The sequence below is a fragment of the Prinia subflava genome, chromosome 23 (assembly GCF_021018805.1).
Source record: "Prinia subflava isolate CZ2003 ecotype Zambia chromosome 23, Cam_Psub_1.2, whole genome shotgun sequence".
Taxonomy (NCBI): domain Eukaryota; kingdom Metazoa; phylum Chordata; class Aves; order Passeriformes; family Cisticolidae; genus Prinia; species Prinia subflava.
The window spans coordinates 2,930,874-2,949,468 of NC_086269.1; the positions used below are offsets into that span (position 1 = coordinate 2,930,874).

Sequence of the window (18,595 nt, forward strand, 5' to 3'; positions counted from 1 at the left end):
AGCCCCTCTCCCTCCCCAGATCCCTCCCCAATTCCCCTCCATTGATCCCCCAGGACCATTCCCTAACCCCAAATCTCTTCCACTGCCCCCCCCCCGCCCCTCTCCTGCCCCAGAGAGAGGGCGGGGCCCTCCCCAATTCCCCTCCACTGATCTCCATCCCCAGACCCCTCCCCAATTCCCCTCCAGTGATCTCCCTCGAACGTCCCCCCAAACCCAAATATTCCACCCATCCCCCAGCCCCTCTCCTACAGACCCCTCCCCAATTCCCTTCCACTGATGCCCCTCGAGCTTCTCCTGAACCCAGACCCCCAAACCCCTCTGTGCTGACCCCTCCCAGCGTCCTGTCCTGTCTCAGACCCCCAAACCCCCCTGTGCTGACCCCTCCCAGCGTCCTGTCCTGTCTCAGACCCCCAAACCCGACCCTGACCCCCCAAACCCCCCTGTGCTGACCCCTCCCAGCGTCCTGTCCTGCCTCAGACCTCCAAACCCGACCCTGACCCCCCAAACCCCCCTGTGCTGTCCCCTCCCAGCGTTCTGTCCTGTCTCAGACCCCCAAACCCAACCCAGACCCCCAAACCCCCCTTTGCTGCCCTCTCCCAGCGTCCTGTCCTGCCTCAGACCCCCAAACCCGACCCTGACCCCCAAAATCCCCCCTGTTAATCCCCTTACCCCGACCACGCCCACTCTGTGACCACGCCCACCCCAGGCCACGCCCCCTCGCTCAGCCACGCCCCCTCGCTCAGCCACGCCCCCTCGGCTCAGCCACGCCCCCTCGGCTCAGCCACGCCCCCTCGGCTCAGCCACGCCCCCTCGGCTCGGCCGCGCCCCCCTGGCGCCCCCTGGCGGCCGCCGGCGCTGGCGGTGTCGCTGCTCCGCCGGGCCCGGCCCGGCCCCGATCGCTGCGGGCCCGACCGGGGACCCCCGGACCCGCCGGGCCGGGCAGGGCCAGGGCCGGGCCGGGGGCCCCGACACGCTTCGGGCCCCGCGAAAGGCCGGGCCGGGAGCCTGGACACGCTCCGGGCTCCGGGGGCCCCGGGCCGCAGCTCCCGGACGGCGGAGCCGGGAGCGCCTCAGGTACCGAGCCCCGCCTGGAGCGGGGCCGCGGCATCGCCCCCGTCCCCCGCCCCTCGGGCGCTCCCCGGGCTCCCCCGGCCGCCCCTCGCGGCCAGTTCCCCGGTACCCCCGGGATTCAGGCCCCTCGTTCTCTCCCGGGCTCTGCAGGCCCGTCCTCCTCCCTCCATCCCCTTCCTCATCCCTCCATCCCCTTCCTCATCCCTCCATCCCCTTCCTCATCCCTTCATCCCCTTCCATGTCCCTGCAGCCCCGTCCTCCTCATCCCTGCAGCCCTTTCCGCCTTTCTCCATCCTTTTCCCCATCCCTCCATCCCATTCCCATCCCTCCATCCCTTTCCTCCTCTCTCCATCCCCTTCCCCATCCCTACATCCCCTTCTTCATCTCTCCATCCCTTTCCTCCTCTCTCCATCCCTTTCCTCCTCTCTCCATCCCCTTCCTCCTCCCTGCAGCTCTCTCCTGACTCCCCCATCCCTCTCCTCTTTCCTCCAGCCCCTTCCCCTCGCCCCCTGCCCCCAGAGCTGCCCTCTGCTCCCTCCTTTTCCCAGGAGGATGTGTTGGGTCTGTCCCTGCGTGTCCCGGAGGGGTTGATGCGGGACCGGGCGCTTTTCCACCCGAGTGTGTCCCTGTGCAGGGGTCTCAGGGTGTCCCGATCCTTTGGGATTAGGGGGAGCTGCTGCTCCAGCTCTGGGGTGAAGGGAAGGGCTGGCAGGAGGAGCTGGGGGTTTGGGAGGACGGGAACAGCCTGGCTGGAAACTGGGGAGAGCCTGGTCCAAACTGGGCTGATTTGGATTGGGTTGGGATCCTGGGGGTCTGGAGGGGCTGGTGGCCTTAGGAGGGACCCAGTCCTGCTGTGGGGAGCGTGCTGGGCTTTGGGGTGGTTTTAGTGCCTGGCTGAGCTCTGAACTGTGGAAATTGAGTTGGGAGTGCAGAGCAGGAGCCTGGAGACTCAGTGTCTGTGTGGAAGGGATGCTGATGAAATATTCACCAGCGAGGAGCAGTGGGAAGCGCCCAGGGAGCCTTCAAGGAGCTCGTGGTGTTTTTTTAGTCCATTTGCTCAGTTCTCAGTCAAAACTGTCCTTGCTAAGCCAAAACACCTCAGGCAGACCCCTCTGAGAGGGGTGTGGAGGCAGGGGAACAAAGAAAGAGGCAGCAAAGGCAGAATGTGTTCTCCCAGCTGTTATTCCTGAGGGAATTGCTGAGGTGGGAGTGGGAGATCACAGCCACAGAGGACACAGCCCCATGCCCAGATCAGACAGAGCAGGATCTGTGCTGGATCACTGTCCAAAGCCTGGCAGGGGAATAAATCCTGCTGAGCCTAGGAAAACAAGCAGCCTGGCAGGGTGAGGGTGGCACAGGGAAGGTGTGGCGGTGCTCTAGGGCTGGCAGGTGTGTGCAGGAGGGCAGCTGGCACCGCCTCTGTTTGTTCTCAGCTTGCACAGAAAGAAACTTTTCCTCTTCTGGGCGCTTGGCAGGGCTGGGGGCACGGTGGGGAATTCTCCAAGGGCCCAAGTGGAGGCACAGAGGTGCAGTGGGAGGTGATTTATGGGGTGCTTTGATGTGAGAATGGAATGGGACCCTTGGGCAGCTCGAGCGTGGCTCTTCCCCCTCCCTCCACACTGGAAGGGGCCTGGGGCAGCTCTGCCACCCCACGATCCGGGGGTTAATTTGGAGGAGGGGGGAGGCAGAGCCCGGCATGGCAGAGGGAGAGGCTCCAAATGGAAAGAGGTTTCCAAAGGAAAAGAGTTTCCAATTAAAAGAGGTTTCCAGTTGAGAGAGGTTTCCAATGGGAAGAGGTTTCTAATTGGAAAAGGTTTCCAATGGGGAGAGGTTTTCAATGGAAAGAGGGTCCCAAGGAAAGAGATTTCCAATGGGAAGAAGCTCCAAAAGGAAAAAAAAATCCAATTGAAAGAGGTTTCCAGTTGAGAGAGGTTTCCCATCGAAAGAGACTCCCAGTGGAAAGAGGTTCCCAATGGAAAGAGGCTTCCAATGGAAAGAGGTTTCCAAATGGAAAAGGTTTCCAGTGGGAAGAGGTTTCCCATCGAAAGAGGCTCCCAATGGAAGGGAGTTTCCAATGGGAAGAGGGTCCCAAATGAAAAAAGTTTCCAATGGAAAGAGGTTTCCAATTGAGAGAGGTTTCCTATCCAAAGAGGTTTCCAATGGGAAGAGGTTTCCAATTGGAAAAGGTTTCCAATGGGAAGAGGTTTCCCACTGAAAGAGACTCCCAAAGGAAATAGGTTCCCAGTGGGAAGAGGTTTCCAACAGAAAGAGGCTCCCAAAAGAAAAGTTTCCAATTGAAAGAGGTTTCCAACTGAGAGAGGTTTCCCATGGAAAGAGGCTCCCAATGGGAAGAGGCTCCCAATGGGAAGAGATTTCCAATGGGAAGAGGCTCCCAAAGGAAACAGGCTCCCAAAGGAAAGAGGTTTCCAATGGAAAGAAGCTCCCAATGGAAAGAGGTTTCCAATGGAAAGAAGCTCCCAATGGAAAGAGGTTTCCAGATGGAAAAGGTTTCCAGTGAGGTTTCCCATCGAAAGAGGCTCCCAGTGGGAAGAGGTTTCCAATTGGAAAAGGTTTCCAATGGGAAGAGGTTTCCCACTGAAAGAGGCTCCCAAAGGAAATAGGTTCCCAGTGGGAAGAGGTTCTCAAATGAAAAAAGTTTCCAACTGAGAGAGGCTCCCAAAGGAAAGGGGCTCCCAAATTGCCATTTACTGCCCTGGAGCTGGGCTGGGGATCCTGCTGGATCAGGTGGAAGCACTGGGCTGCTCTCAGGGCACACCTGGCATCATCCCCTGTTACCTGCCCGAGTTCCCATCAGGGACAGCAGAATTTCACATTTCTCAATACAATTAAAACAAACACAGGAGTATTTCTTACTACAAGTGCAAAACCCGGGATTATTTCTCACTCCTGCTGCGTGCAACTCCTGCCTGCCTGATCCTCACACTGCCTGGGTCAGATATCAGAATTTTTGTGTTTTCTGGGTCAGATATCAGAATTTTTGTGTTTTCTGGGTCAGATATCAGAGGTTTTGTGTTTTCTGGCCTTTTTTTTTTTTTTGCTTTTCCTACTCCAAAGCAGCTGACCCTGAAGGACCTTCCCTGCAGTGAAGGCACCTTCACATTCCTCAGCAGCAGCTGCCCCACCACCTCTGGCTGCTCAGCTTTATTTTCTTCACCCTGGTAAACTAAACCCCACTCCTCTGTAGGATCCCAAAGCCAGGAAATGAAATAGCTCTTATTTAATTTTTTAAATTATTATTTTAGCTGTGTATTTTTCATTGCCGTGCAGGGTTTTCTGCATTGATATAAATGTAATTAATTAAACACAAAACGCACCCGCTTTCCTTGGGATGTTTGAAGGGAAGTTCAGTCACTCTGCCACCCCCTGCTTTTTGATTTTCTCTGCTTTTATCGTTGTTTAATTGTGTTCTCCTTGCCAGGTGGAAGATGGGAGTGTTCCCCTCGTGTTTTAGGTGAAACCTGCTCGCCATGAAGTCCCGAGGGGGGTAGAGGGACTGCAGTGGGAATTCCTTCTCACTCCTCCACAACAAATCCAACAACTGCCTGATGGTGAGAAACCTGTTGGTTTTAATTAGCGTTCCACTCGTTAATCAAGGAGCAAAGAGCTGGAGCTCCAAACCCACTGGGATTGGGGAGGGCACAGCTGGGAGAGAGTGGGAGAGCTGGGAGTGGGATTGTGCCCAGTTTGTGTCCTGTCCCCAGGGATTGCCTCTCTGCCCGGCGTCATGGGGAGCTGCTGCAGCTGTCTGTGCACAGACAGCGTCCCAGACAACCACCCCACCAAATTCAAGGTAAATTCTTGCCCTTCCAACCCTGCCAGAGGGTCTGGGACAGCTCTGACTGCACCAGGGGGGAGCAAACCACGCAGACATCCCTGCAGAGCATTTGCAAATTCATCACTTCGGGTTTGGGTTGGGGTTTTTTTTCCCCTTTCTTTAAGAAACTCCTGCTGCAAATGTGTTTGTATTTGCTGCTCAATTGCCTCTGCTTGGGAAATGCAAGGAAATGGGGGACTGGAGAGAAAAAAACCTTTTATTGCTCAGGGCTGTGTTCCAGAGGCTGGGCTCAGCCACAGCAGCTGAGCTGCCAAGCTTGTGGGCTGCCAGCTCCTGCCAGCCACGAATCCCTGCTCTCAGCTGGGAAAAAGGCAGCAGGAAAGGGAGGGGAATCCAGGGAATTGCAGGGCTTGGAGGCTGGGCTGGGCTGGGCTGGGCTGGGTGATGCTCAAAGCACCTGGAGGGACCTCACAGCAAGGGAGACATTGAGGGGCTGGAGCATGTCCAGGGATGGAAACAGAGCTGGAGCAGCTGGGGAAGGGTCTGGAGGGTCCTGAAGGAGCTGGGGAAGGGTCTGGAGGGTCCTGAGGGAGCTGGGGAAGGGTCTGGAGGGTCCCGGGGGAGCTGGGGAAGGGTCTGGAGGATCCTGAAGGAGCTGGGGAAGGGTCTGGAGGGTCCTGAGGGAGCTGGGGAAGGGTCTGGAGGGTCCTGAGGGAGCTGGGGAAGGGTCTGGAGGGTCCTGAGGGAGCTGGGGAAGGGTCTGGAGGGTCCTGGGGGAGCTGGGGAAGGGTCTGGAGGGTTCTGAGGGAGCTGGGAAGGGGCTCAGCCTGGAGAAAAGGGGGCTCAGGGGGATTTTGTGGCTCTGCACAACTCCCTGACAGGAGGGGGCAGCTGGAGGGAGTCAGTTGAGGAATCAGCCTCAAGGGACAGGAGGAGGAATCAGCCTCAAGCTGCACCAGGGGAGGTTCAGGCTGGAAATCAGGGGGAATTTCCTCATGGAAAGCTTGGTCAGGGCTTGGAACTGCCCAGGGAGTTCTCCACCCCTCGGTGTCCAGCCAGCAACCGAAGCAGAGATTTGAACTCAGAATCCCAGAATTCACAGAATTCACAGAATTCCCAGAATTCCCAGAATTTACAGAATTTACAGAATTTACAGAGTCCCAGAATCACCAGGTTGGAGGAGACCTCCAAGATCATCGAGTCCAACCCAGCCCCAACTCCTCAATAAACCCTGGCCCCAGTGCCACATCCAGGCTTTGTTTAACACACCCAGGGATGGTGACTCCAGCACCTCCCCGGGCAGGGCCATTCCAGGGCTTTGTCACCTTTCTGTGAAAAACTTCTTCTGATCTCCAACCTGTGTTTCCCTTGGCTCAGCTGAGGCTGTGTCCTCTCCTCCTGTCAGGGCTGATTTTCCTAAATATGAATTTTAGTCTTTGTAACCCCTGATGCTGACACCAAGGCGCTGGTGTAAATTGTGGGGTCACTTCTTTGGATGAGGAGATTTTCCAGTCACAGAGCCCAACCCCACCCGAGCACAGGCACCTTCCAGGGGGATGTGAGAGTGATAAAATCATCTCTGAGTCTCCTTTTGGATAAACACCCCCAGCTCCCCGGGTTGTTCCTCACAGCGTTTGTGCTCCCAGCCCCTCTCTGCTGCTCCTTCCCATCCTCACCCACCCCGTGGCTCTGATTTTCCCCGTGTCCCCTGCCCAGGTGACCAACGTGAACGACGAGGGGCACGAGCTGGGCTCGGGGGTGATGGAGCTGACGCAGAGGGAGCTGATCCTGCACACGCACAAGCGCGACGCCGTCAGGTGGCCCTACCTGTGCCTGCGCCGCTACGGCTTCGACTCCAACCTCTTCTCCTTCGAGAGCGGCCGCCGCTGCCACACCGGGCAGGGTCAGTGCCTGGGGGGCTCCTGGGGGCTCCCTGGGGGTTCCTGGGTGATCCCTGGGGGCTCCTGGGTGATCCCTGGGGGCTCCCTGGGTGATCCCTGGGGGCTCCTGGGTGATCCCTGGGGGTTCCTGGGGATCCCTGGGGGCTCTTGGGGATCCCTGGGGACTCCTGGAGGCTCCCTGGGGGCTCCTGGGGGCTCCTGGGTGATCCCTGGGGGTTCCTGGGGATCCCTGGGGGCTCTTGGGGATCCCTGGGGACTCCTGGAGGCTCCCTGGGGGCTCCTGGGGGCTCCTGGGAGATCCCTGGGGGCTCTCTGAAGGCTCCTGGGGGCTCCTGGGGATCCCTGGGGGCTCTCTGGGGGCTCTCTGGGGATCCCTGGAGGCTCCTGGGGGCTCCTGGGGGCTATTGGGGGATCCCTGGGGGCCCCTGGGGGCTCCTGGGGGCTCCAACCCTGAGATTTCTCTCCTCAAAGGAGCAGATCCTCGTGTCCCCCTCAATTCTGAGCTCTCTGCAGCCTCCTTGCCCACGGTGTCTGGGCAATGCCCTGATTCCTCCATCCTGGCTTCCATTTAAAAACCCCAAATTCTACATTTTCACCCTGTGACAAACTGAATTTCTATCTATTTCACACTCTTGTAGTTCTTCATGCAGTGTTGGTTGTTTTTTTCCATGGGCTGAGATCAAAGACAGGGTTATTTTGGGCTCTGTGCCCTTTTACCCAGAGCACCCACAGCTCGGGGTTAAAAGGGTTAAATGGGTCTGGTGGCCTCGTGTCCCTGTTGGACACGGAATAAAAACCCTTTGGCTCCAGTTCAGCAGGCAGAAGAGAATCAGGAGGCTTCATTTACAATTAATTCAGCCTTTTTAGAACCCCCTGTGCTAAAAAAGCAAATTATTGGTCCACGGGATGGACACCTCTCTCCATTGGTCACAAACAACACCTGGGAGAGAGGTTGTGCTGGGAAAGGAATATTGTTTACTTGGAAATATTTTATTGTTTACTTGGAAGAATGTTTTTTTACACAGAGTTGTCTGGGAAAGGACAAACTGCTGAAAAGTTTCCCTTGGAAAAGCCAGCAACCCTCAGGCTTCAGAAATATCAAGCCCACAGCCTCACCTTGCTGGTGCTTGTGGAGCATTTTTGGGGTTCTTGCTCCGTGCTTTGGTGCCCCAGCTGGGACAGGAGGGGTTGCTGGGCCTTCCTCAGGAGCTTAAATTTATTTGCAAGACATTAAACATCTTTCAACTCAGGACAGAGCAGCGCCTGCACCTTCCCCAGGTCCCCTTTAGGATTATTTATCCCACAGAGCAGTTTTGGTTTGAGTTCTGCTTTGAGCTTTGTTTTCCTCGGTGCTGGTTCTGCTCAGAGCTCTGATTTTGGGGCTGGCAGCAGACAGAGGAGAAGGAATTCCACGATGTTGTGAGCACGGGTGGGAAGTGACTCAGCCAGGAGCTGACGCCAATTCCCCAGCAGCACTGGGAATAGTCTGGGGACAGAGGAGTGACACTTTTACAATGGTGTCTCTTGGTTCCTTCCCCACTCTCTGGTGCTTTTAAAAAGAGCTGAACATTTCCTTGGCATCTGCATCCCCTGGGAGGAAAAAAAAAATTTGTTTCCTCATTCTGTTAATGTGTTTGTAAACTCCAAAAGGACTCGTGTGAGTGCTCAGGGTCTGTGTGAATCTGCAGTGGCATCTGCTGCTCTTTAATATTTATTTCAGTGGGGTTTTCCTCTCCTATCAGGGAATCTGTCCTTTGGTTTCTGCTTTGCCTTTTGCAGGGTGGGGAAAATTTAATCCAGGGATAAAAATTCTGCCCTGGTTCTGTTCAGGTCCAGGCAGAGGGGATGAAGCAGAGCTCTCACATCCTGCAGAATTTTTATCAGGCACTCGTTAAGCAGAAATGAGAGGGGTGATGAGTTTTGTTGAGTTCTCTCCTTTTCTTGTAGGATTTTATCCTGCACAATTTTTATCAGGCACTCCTTAAACAGAAATGAGAGGGGTGATGAGCTTTGTTGAGTTCTCTCCTTTCCTTGTAGGATTTTATCCTTCAGAATTTTTTTCAGGCACTCTTTAAGCAAAGAGGGGTGATGTGCTTTGTTGAGTTCTTTCCTTGTAGGATTTTATCCTGCACAATTTTTATCAGGCACTCTTTAAACAGAAATGAGAGGGGTGATGTGCTTTGTTGAGTTCTCTCCTTTCCTTGTAGGATTTTATCCTGCAGAATTTTTATCAGGCACTCCTTAAACAGAAATGAGAGGGGTGATGTGCTTTGTTGAGTTCTTTCCTTGTAGGATTTTATCCTGCACAATTTTTATCAGGCACTCTTTCAGCAGAAATGAGAGGGGTGATGTGCTTGGTTGAGTTCTCTCCCTTCCCTATAGGATTTTATCCTGCACAATTTTTATCAGGCACTCGTTAAGCAGAAATGAGAGGGGTGATGTGCTTTGTTGAGTTCTCTCCTTTCCTTGTAGGATTTTATCCTGCAGAATTTTTATCAGGCACTCCTTAAACAGAAATGAGAGGGGTGATGAGCTTTGTTGAGTTCTCTCCCTTCCTTGTAGAATTTTATCCTTCTTATTAATTTTACCTGGAGCCCTCCTTGCTGAGGCTGCTCCCCACCTGATGCAAGGCAGATCCAGCTGTTTTTTGGGGTGCAGAACGTGGAAAACGTGGCTGTTTTGGAGCAGCCCTCGTTGCCAGGCTGCTGCTGTTGCCATGGCTTTGGTGTGTGCGTGTGCCAGCCTGGGATTGGCTCCTGGGCTGCTCCTTTGGGGAGAAACTCTTCAATCCCAGAGATTTCTAAAATCGTCACCTTCCCGTCCCTCCCGCCCGTGCACGGGGCCCAGCCCAGCTTGGAGGGGTCACTGCCTGGAATTTCCCCTGGAAAAGGATGGAGGGGAGTTCTTAGGACAGGTGAGAGGTTCACCTGGCCCTCCACACCTGTGTGGGTGAGAAACCACAGCCCTGAGGGGGTTAAAGCCAGGCTGGATGGAGCTCTGAGTCCTGGCAGGTTGGGTGTGCACCTGGATGATCTTTAAGGTCTTTTCCAACCCAAACCATTCTTTATTCCATGATTGCTGCTGTTATTTCCTGAATAACCCACCAGGTTTCTTGTTTTCCTTGTTAAACAACCACAGAAGAAATCAGAATTCATCTCAAAGTGACAATAACACATAATTTAAAACCAGGATCAATTCCTTGCTGCTCTGACCCTCCTCTCTATCCCCAACAGGGATTTTTGCCTTCAAGTGCTCCCGAGCAGAGGAAATCTTCAACCTGCTGCAGGAGCTGATGCAGTGCAACAGCATCAACGTGGTGGAGGAGCCCGTGGTGGTCACCAGGAGCAGCCACCCCTCGGAGCAGGAGCTGGCCCGGAGCCCCCAGGGCCCCCCCAGTAAGAGCCCAGCAGGGTGGGGGGGTCTCAGGGCTGGTTTTCCCTGAGGTTTGAGGGGTTTTTTTGTGAGGTTTGAGGTTTTTTTCTTCCTGAAAGCCTGAACCAGAAAAGAAGGATGGAGTCTGCAAGCTCAGGTTTCTAATTTGGTTTATTGTTCCTGATCTCTCTGTCCTCTCTCTGCCCTTCAGGAGGTCCCAGACCTTTTCCTGCCAGGTCTCTGACCCAGCCACCTTCTACAAAGTATTTTTAATTTCACACCAATTAATTCATACCTATCTAAACTCTAAAAGAGTGCTACCTAAACCAATCTCGTGTGCCCTGTCACAGCAGATGGAGCTGGAGAAGAAGAGGAAGGAGGACAGGACAATGCCCTGATTCCTCCATCTTGGCTTCCCAACCTCCATTGTGAAAACCCCAAATTCTACATTTTCACCCTGTGACAAACTGAATTTCTATTTATTTCACACTCTTGTGGCTTGTAATTCTTCATGGAATGTTGGTCATTTTTTCCATGGGCTAAGATCAAGGACAGGGTTGTTTTGGGCTCTGTGCCAGGGTCCCAGAGGAACGCCCTGGACTCCCAAAGTGTGGGGACAGGCCAGGGGACACAGGGGGTGACATCTGCAGTGCTGCCATCAAACTGCCCCTGGCTCTGTGCCCTCTGTGCTCCTGCTTTGTGGGGTTTGGTTTCTGAGGAAACAAAAAACAAAACACAAAACACAAAAATCCCCTGGAGCACTCAGAGCTGTCACCCCCAGCCGGGTCCCTCCAGGCCACCACTGCCCTGTGGCCTCTCCTGAGCAGCACCTGCTTGGTGGTTTCTGCAGGAATGGCTCAATTCCTGTCTCCATGAGGAATTCTGTGGAGTTCTGATCTTCTTTTCTGTCAGAGCCAGGATTAAATGCTCAAGAGATGGTGTTCCTGTTCAGACTGAGATGTTTATTAATTCTTATTTACAGCACGGTCTCACAGGTTGTGAGTTCTGGCTAACAAAGTAGAAAATGGCTCTGTCTTTATCTCACTACAAAGTTTTTTAAGAATGAATTGTCCAGTTATGAAATGGCACCTGAATTATTTTTACTTTTAACCCAATGACCAACCACCCCTGGTTGGGATGGTTGGTTATTGGGTTAAAAGTAAAAATAATTTAGGTGCCATTTCATAATTGGGTTAAAAGTAAAAATAATTTAGGTGGATTTTTCTACCCAGTTACAAAAAACCACTCAAACCCATGGAGAAGCAGGTGAAAAGGAAGGACTGGCCAAAGCCCTAAATCCTCTATCTTATTTATATATATATTACTATATTCTAAAACCCTTAAACTTCAAATTTTCCACCCTGTGATATTACACACCCCTATTCAAACTCCACACCCACAATCCCAGTTCTATAATTCAATTTTGGAAGCCTGTTCCATGGCCTCAGGTCAGTGCAGTGTTTTCTTGGGGGTCAGTGCCTGTCAGCACAGAAAGTCTGAAATTCTCAGTGCCCAGGGTTCCAACAGAATTCCTTAAATTTTTTGCCCTTGTGTGTGCTCTGGTTTTACCTTCCAGCGTGTCCAGAAGAGCCCAGCTCGCTCTGAACATGCAATAATTTGATTTTGTACCAATTTTTTGCTTCCCTCCTTGATTCCCTCGCAGGTCTGGGCTACACTGGACTTCCCAATGGATTTCACAGCTTCCCTGGAGAATCCCTGTCCCGCTCTGCAGCCCGGCCCCCCTCAGTGAGCAGCCTGAGACCTCCCTCCGTGGGGGAGGACTCCACCCTTCCCCTCCTGGCGCCAGACGAGCAGGTAAAGCCACCCTAAACTCTGCTGGGTGCAGTTCTGGGTTTCCCTCAAAGCTCAGGGGATCCTCACTCCTTGTCTCTCTTTTTATTCTCCTTCATTTTGCTCCTGCTCTTTGACACTTTACTAGAACTTCTGGCAAAAAAATCGGAGTTCTGTCCTCAGCCCACTGGGGTTTTTGGGGTTTTTTACCTGCCAGCTGTCACACAACGCCCTAAATTCAGACCCTTTTTGGGTTTGTTCTTGAGGTTCAGCTCTTTGCTCTCAGCTGTAGAATTTTTAAATCTTTTCCTACAAAACCCAGCAGGTTTGGAGGTTTTGGAGGAAAAGGGAGGAACTCAGGGAGGCCTGGGCAGGCTGTGGGACCCCCTGAGAGCCACTGGAGGAGACAATTTGTGAGATGTGCATGACACAGAGCCCCAGAACCACGGAGAAAGATTAAACCCAAGATTAATCCCTACCCAGAGCCCTCAGGTGACACCTCCAGGGTGGGGACTCCAAACCCCTCCCGAAGCCTGACCACCCTTTCCAGGAGGAAATTCCTGTTGTCCATCCATGTGGACACACAGTGTGTATCCACATCTGGACTCCTTTTGTCTCTCCCCCCACAAAACCCAAACCAACTTTCCCATTTTTACTCCAAACCCAGCTCTAGAATTTTTAGATCTTTTCCTAAAAAACCCAGCTGGCCTGAGGCACCCCCAGGGAGGCCTGGGCAGGCTGTGGGACCCCCCGAGAGCCACTGGAGGAGACAATTTGTGAGATGTGCATGACACAGAGCCCCAGAACCACGGAGAAAGATTAAACCCAAGATTAATCCCCACCCAGAGCCCTCAGTGCCACCTCCAGGTGACACCTCCAGGGTTGGGGACTCCAAACCTCCCAAAGCCTGACCACCCTTTCCAGGAGGAAATTCCTGGTGTCCATCCACGTGGACACACAGTGTGTATCCACATCTGGACTCCTTTTGTCTCTCCCCCCACAAAACCCAAACCAACTTTCACATTTTTACTCCAAACCCAGCTCTTTGGTCCCAGCTGTAGAATTTTTAGATCTTTTCCTAAAAAACCCAGCTGGTTTGGAGGTTTTGGAGGAAAAGGGAGGAACCCAGGGAGGCCTGGGCAGGCTGTGGGACCCCCTGAGAGCCACTGGAGGAGACAATTTGTGAGATGTGCACGACACAGAGCCCCAGAACCACAGAGAAAGATTAAACTCAAGATTAATCCCTACCCAGAGCCCTCAGTGACACCTCCAGGGTGGGGACTCCAAACCTCCCGAAGCCTGACCACCCTTTCCAGGAGGAAATTCCTGTTGTCCATCCATGTGGACCCACAGTGTGTATCCACATCTGGACTCCTTTTGTCTCTCCCCCCACAAAACCCAAACCAACTTTCACATTTTTACTCCAAACCTTCCCAAACTCCCTAAAATCCTTCTTTTCCTCACCAGCCACTGCCTGATTCCCCTCTCCTGCTGGTTTCTCAGCTGTTTTGCTCTGGTTCTCTGCTGTCTCCTCCTTTCACTGTCCCTCTGCTTCTCTCCTTGCAGTCCCACACCTACGTCAACACCGGGGAGCCGGAGCCGAGGGGCCGGCACCGTATGCACTCCTTGCCTGAAGCCCACCCTCCTTTCCCCCCTAGGAACCACAGCTGCTCCCTGGAAGACCGAAACCCCCAGGTCTTCCTGCAGCCAGGGGAGGTGAAATTCGTGCTGGCTCCCACCTCCGGCTACCGCCGCCTGTGCCGGCAGCCCCGGCAATGCCGGCCTCACCTGTGCCCCCACAACAACAACAACAACGAGTGCCAGGAGGGCTGCCCGTCCCCTCAGTGCGTCTACGAGAACCTCAACGGGCTGGTGGCCCCCAGCGCCTCGTCCCTGTGCCGGGCCGGCTGCCCCAAGGACGACGGGAGCCGCTCCCATCGCCGCTCGGCGCTGCTGCACTACCAGAACCTTCCGCCGGTGTGGGAGCTGCAGCCGGCCCGGCACAGGGACGAGGACGCCGGCACGGCGCCCACGCCATCCCCAAATGGCTTCTCCGAGGCGGGCGAGGAGGAGCCGCTGCAGAACGCCGGGAGCGCGGCCCCGCAGCCGCGCCGCGCCTTCCTGCCCCGCGCCCGGCGCAGCCGCCTGCCCAGCGTCTTCAGCTTCGACTTCCCCCGGCCCTGCCCGGAGCCTCCGCGCCAGCTCAACTACATCCAGGTGGAGCTGGAGCCTGAGCCGTGCCCGGGGCAGCAGGAGCCCCAGCTCTGCCAGCACGGCAGCCCCGGCGCCCGCCGCACCGACTCGTACGCCGTGATCGACCTCAAGAAGACGGCGGCCATGTCCAGCCTGCAGCGGGCCCTGCCCAGGGACGATGGCACCTCGAGGAAAACGCGGCACAACAGCACCGACCTGCCCCTGTGAGGGCCCCAAGTGCCAGCCCCGTGTCGTGGCTTCGGTCCTGCCCCAAGCTGTGTCCTGCCCCGTGTCAGCATTCCCCTGTTTGCCCATCCCCTCTTTGCCCATCCCCTCTTTCCCCATTCCTTTTTTTCCCCATTCTCTCTTTGCCCATTTCTCATTTGCCCATTCCCTCTTTCCCCATCCCCATTTGCCCATTCCCTCTTTGCCCATTCCCTTTTTTCCCATCCCTTCCCTGCCTATCCCCTCTTTCCCATCCCCTCTTTCCCCATCCCCTCTTTTCCCATTCTCCTCTTTGCCCATTCCTGATTTGCCTATTCTCTTTTCCCATTCCCTCTTTTCCCATTCCCTCTTTTCCCATTCCCTCTTTTCCCATTCCCTTTTTTCCATTCCCTCTTTTCCCATTCCCTTTTTTCCATTCCCTCTTTGCCCATCCCCTCTTTTCCCATTCCCTTTTTTCCCATTCCCTCTTTTCCATCCCCTCTTGCCCATCCCCTCTGTCCCAATCCCCTCTTTTCCCATCCCCTCTTTTCCCATCTCCTCTTTTCCCATTCCTTTTTTTCCCATCCCCTCTTTGCCCATTCCCCGGGGGCCCAGCGTGGCTCCTGCAGCTGCTGCTGTTGAGGCTCGTCCGTCTGTCTGTCTGTCCGTCCTCCCCTCTCTGTGTTGCTCCTTTTTCAAGCCTTGTGGGATGTTTGGTGGCTCGGAGCGTTGAATTCCGGGCGGGAGGTGCCAGCAGTGAGGTGGCACAGCCTGGGGTGAGGCAGGGCAGAGCCAGGGAGTGCTCCCAAAACTGAGCTGCTTTGGGAGCTCCGTGCAAATCGAGCCCGTTCCCCGTGGATTTTGCATCTCCAGGAGATCTCTGCCACTCCAGGGCTGGGGTTTCACATTTCCAGGAGAGCTCTGCCACTCCAGGGCTGGGGTTTCACATCTCCAGGAGATCTCTGCCACTCCAGGGCTGGGATTTGACATCTCCAGGAGATCTCTGCCACTCCAGAGCTGGGGTTTCACATCTCCAGGAGATCTCTGCCACTCTGGAGCTGGGGTTTCACATCTCCAGGAGATCTCTGCCACTCTGGAGCTGGGGTTTCACATCTCCAGGAGATCTCTGCCACTCCAGGGCTGGGATTTCACATCTCCAGGAGATCTCTGCCACTCCAGAGCTGGGATTCCACATCTCCAGGAGATCTCTGCCACTCTGGAGCTGGGGTTTCACATCTCCAGGAGATCTCTGCCACTCCAGGGCTGGGGTTTCACATCTCCAGGAGATCTCTGCCACTCTGGAGCTGGGGTTTCACATCTCCAGGAGATCTCTGCCACTCCAGAGCTGGGATTCCACATCTCCAGGAGATCTCTGCCACTCTGGAGCTGGGGTTTCACATCTCCAGGAGATCTCTGCCACTCCAGGGCTGGGATTTCACATCTCCAGGAGATCTCTGCCACTCCAGGGCTGGGATTTGACATCTCCAGGAGATCTCTGCCACTCCAGAGCTGGGATTCCACATTTCCAGGAGATCTCTGCCACTCTGGAGCTGTGCCTGGATTTGCCTCGTGTTTCCAGTGGTGCCTGGAGAGGAGGGAGCTCACGCCGTGGCCTTTCCCCCCTCAGCTCACTGTCTGCTCCTGAAGCTTTTTCTCCTTCTGTCCCTGTCTCAGATTCAGTTTCAATTGGGCAGCTGCAATTAAACGAGGAGGACACAGAGCCATGGGCACACACTGTGATCACAGAAACCTGATTGCCTAAATCCTTAAAATTCCCTTCCCTGCTTTAGAAGAGGAGGGAAAGGCCACAACCATGAGGGACATTGGAGGTTTGGTCTAGAAATCTTCACTTGTGCCATATCCTGCTTTGTTTTTTTTTTATGAGGGTTCTTTTTGGCAGCTGCTGAGAAGTGCTGTGGGTTTATTTATTAATTTCCTTATTTATTTATGAGCTGCTCCTTCGCATCCCAGCTCGTTGCCAAACCGGTGCCAGTCCCTGGGGCTCGCTCCAAGCCCCAAAAGAGCTTGGTGGCTTTGCTGAGCCACCAACTGGGAGGAAAACACTGTGGAAAAGAGCAGCTGGGAAGGGAGAAGGGATGAACTCGGGGCTGGGCGGGAAATGGAATGGGAGCCGTGGGAGTGGGAGCGGAGCCGCGGGGCAGCCGCGCCTGGAGCGGCATCAAAGGCGTCGCCTGCACCCACGAGCCCGGCTGGGGCCGGGAGCGGCCCCTGCTCGGTGCCAGGAGGGAATGTGCAGTTTGTTCCCTTCACTACGGGCCTGGAAGGGCTGAAATTCCGGGTAAATTCGTGGCCTTTAGCTGTGGGGTTTTGTCTCGACGCCGGGGTCGCGCTGAGCTGCCCCGGGGTGTCCCCTCGCCCCTCCCTGCGGAACACGTGGCCTTTCCTTGGATTTCTCTGTGCCTGTTCTGACGGGGAGCAGCGCTCTGGGTGCTCTGGGATGCCCTGGGATGCTCTGGAATGTACTGGGATGCACTGGGATGCTCCAGGATGCCCTGGGATGCTCTGGGATGCACTGGGATGCTCTGGGATGCACTGGGATGCTCCAGGGTGCTCCAGGATGCTCTGGGATGCTCTGGCATGCACTGGGATGTACTGGGATGCTCTGGCATCCTCTGGGATGCTCTGGCATGCACTGGGATGTACTGGGATGCTCTGGCATCCTCTGGGATGCTCTGGCATGCACTGGGATGTACTGGAATGCACTGGGATGCTCTGGGATGTACTGGGGTGCTCTGGCATGCTCCTGGATGCTCTGGGATGCCCTGGGATGCTCCAGGATGTTCTGGAATGCTCTGGGATGCACTGGGATGCTCCAGGATGCCCTGGGATGCTCCGGGATGCCCTGGAATGCCCTGGAATGTCCTGCAGCCCCACCTCCCTGCTGGCCGTGTCCCTGTCCCTCCTGGGACAGGAGCTGGACCCCGAGCCCAGCCAGAGGCGCTGCCGAGCCTCGCGCCCGCCTTTCCTTCGACGTTTCCCGCTGCTGACGTCCGTGGAAGAGGGGAGAGCCCCATCCCGCAGCTCCGAGGGCCGGGAGCTCCAGTGCCAGGATTTGAAATTCCTTTTTTTTTTCGGTTTTTTGGTGCTGTCATGTCCTGTTGAGCCGTGACCCTGTGGGGAGCAAGGCCACGTGTCCCAAGTGTGAGTGGTGCCATGTTTGTGTCGCAGAACGTGCAGTTCTTGGCTTGCTGTTGCACTATAAATTCCAAGTGTGCCACACGCTTCAATCCACTGGTTTTTCTTTTCTCTTTTTTGGTTTCCTCGTGCTCGTCTTCCATTCTTTGGTCCGTCCCGTCCCTTGTGTCACCTGTAACTGAAAGGAAACCCAAGTAATATATTTTTATATGTATAACAAATGACTTTATTTGAAGGAAAAACAAACAAACAACCCACACCCCAAGTAATGTATCCCCCTAAATCCAGCTTTCATTTAGGGAAGTGAGAGAATAAATTGTTTATATCTATCTATATCTATATATATATATATAAAAGTTAACTGCGATAAGCTTTAAATAAAGTATTTAAATAAAGAGTTTCTAAGCTGTCGGTGTCACCCTCACCACAACTCCCTCTGGAGCCTCTGTAGGAGCTGAGGAACACAAAATCCCTTTCTCCCCTTTTTCCCCTTTTTCCCCTTTTTCCCCTTTTCCCCAGAGGATGAAATGTTTTCCATTTCCATGGAGGAGGAGGTGAGGGCCCTTTCCAGGCGGGTTAAATTCCAGGGGAGGTGCTGGGTGGGCTCTTCGTGCCTCCGGTGGCAGCAGCTCGGGGCTGGGGCTGTCCTTGGGTGCTGCCACGTGTCCCTGAGGCCACGTGTCCCTCTTTTTCACCTTCTCCTTCATGAGTTTGGGTGGTCTTTTGTAATTGGGTAGAAAAATCCACATTGTGGGCCAGGGATGGTTGGTTATTGGGTTAAAATTAAAAATAATTCAGGTGTCATTTAATAATTGGAAAATTCGTTCTTAAAAGATCCTGTAGAGAGATAAAGACAGAGCCGGGGTGGCATTTCCAGCTCTGTTTTGTCACTGTCTCTCTGTGTGATGCTGCTCAGCCCTCTCAGGTTAATTAATGAATGATCGTTAATGAAGCCATTCCCTGATCCCAGCCTGTGGGAGGGCTGCCCTCAGCCCTTCTGGGAATTCTGTCTTTTCCCCAAACTTGGCTGGGCTGGAAATGCTGCTCACAGGCAGCAGAACAGGTTTGGGTTGCTGTTGCTGGAGCTGAATTCATTAGGGAGAGCCCTGGC

General features: G+C 54.5%; 1 protein-coding gene across 2 annotated transcripts; it reads left to right on the forward strand.

Annotated features, from left to right (window-relative positions):
* Positions 1 to 844: 844 nt before the first annotated feature.
* On the forward strand, positions 845 to 17,884 carry FRS3 (fibroblast growth factor receptor substrate 3). Of its 2 annotated transcripts, none has more exons than XM_063418566.1 (7): positions 845 to 1,074; positions 4,511 to 4,640; positions 4,794 to 4,882; positions 6,584 to 6,770; positions 10,002 to 10,163; positions 11,804 to 11,955; positions 13,498 to 17,884. In XM_063418566.1, the coding sequence occupies exons 3-7, from the start codon at positions 4,817 to 4,819 to the stop codon at positions 14,350 to 14,352; spliced, it is 1,422 nt and encodes a 473-aa protein (XP_063274636.1). In that variant the 5' UTR covers positions 845 to 1,074; positions 4,511 to 4,640; positions 4,794 to 4,816; the 3' UTR covers positions 14,353 to 17,884. The 2 variants fall into 2 exon arrangements, with proteins under 2 accessions (XP_063274636.1, XP_063274637.1); XM_063418567.1 differs by having other exon boundaries at positions 13,590 to 14,298.
* Positions 17,885 to 18,595: the final 711 nt, after the last annotated feature.

What these genes read in the sequence shown, in the direction of transcription:
- FRS3 (XM_063418566.1), top strand. Translation starts at nt 4,817, where the DNA reads ATGGGGAGCTGCTGCAGCTGTCTGTGCACAGACAGCGTCCCAGACAAC. An exon ending in ACCACCCCACCAAATTCAAG is followed by an intron (nt 4,883 to 6,583) that starts GTAAATTCTTGC and finishes TCCCCTGCCCAG; the next exon opens with GTGACCAACGTGAACGACGA. An exon ending in CCGCTGCCACACCGGGCAGG is followed by an intron (nt 6,771 to 10,001) that starts GTCAGTGCCTGG and finishes TATCCCCAACAG; the next exon opens with GGATTTTTGCCTTCAAGTGC.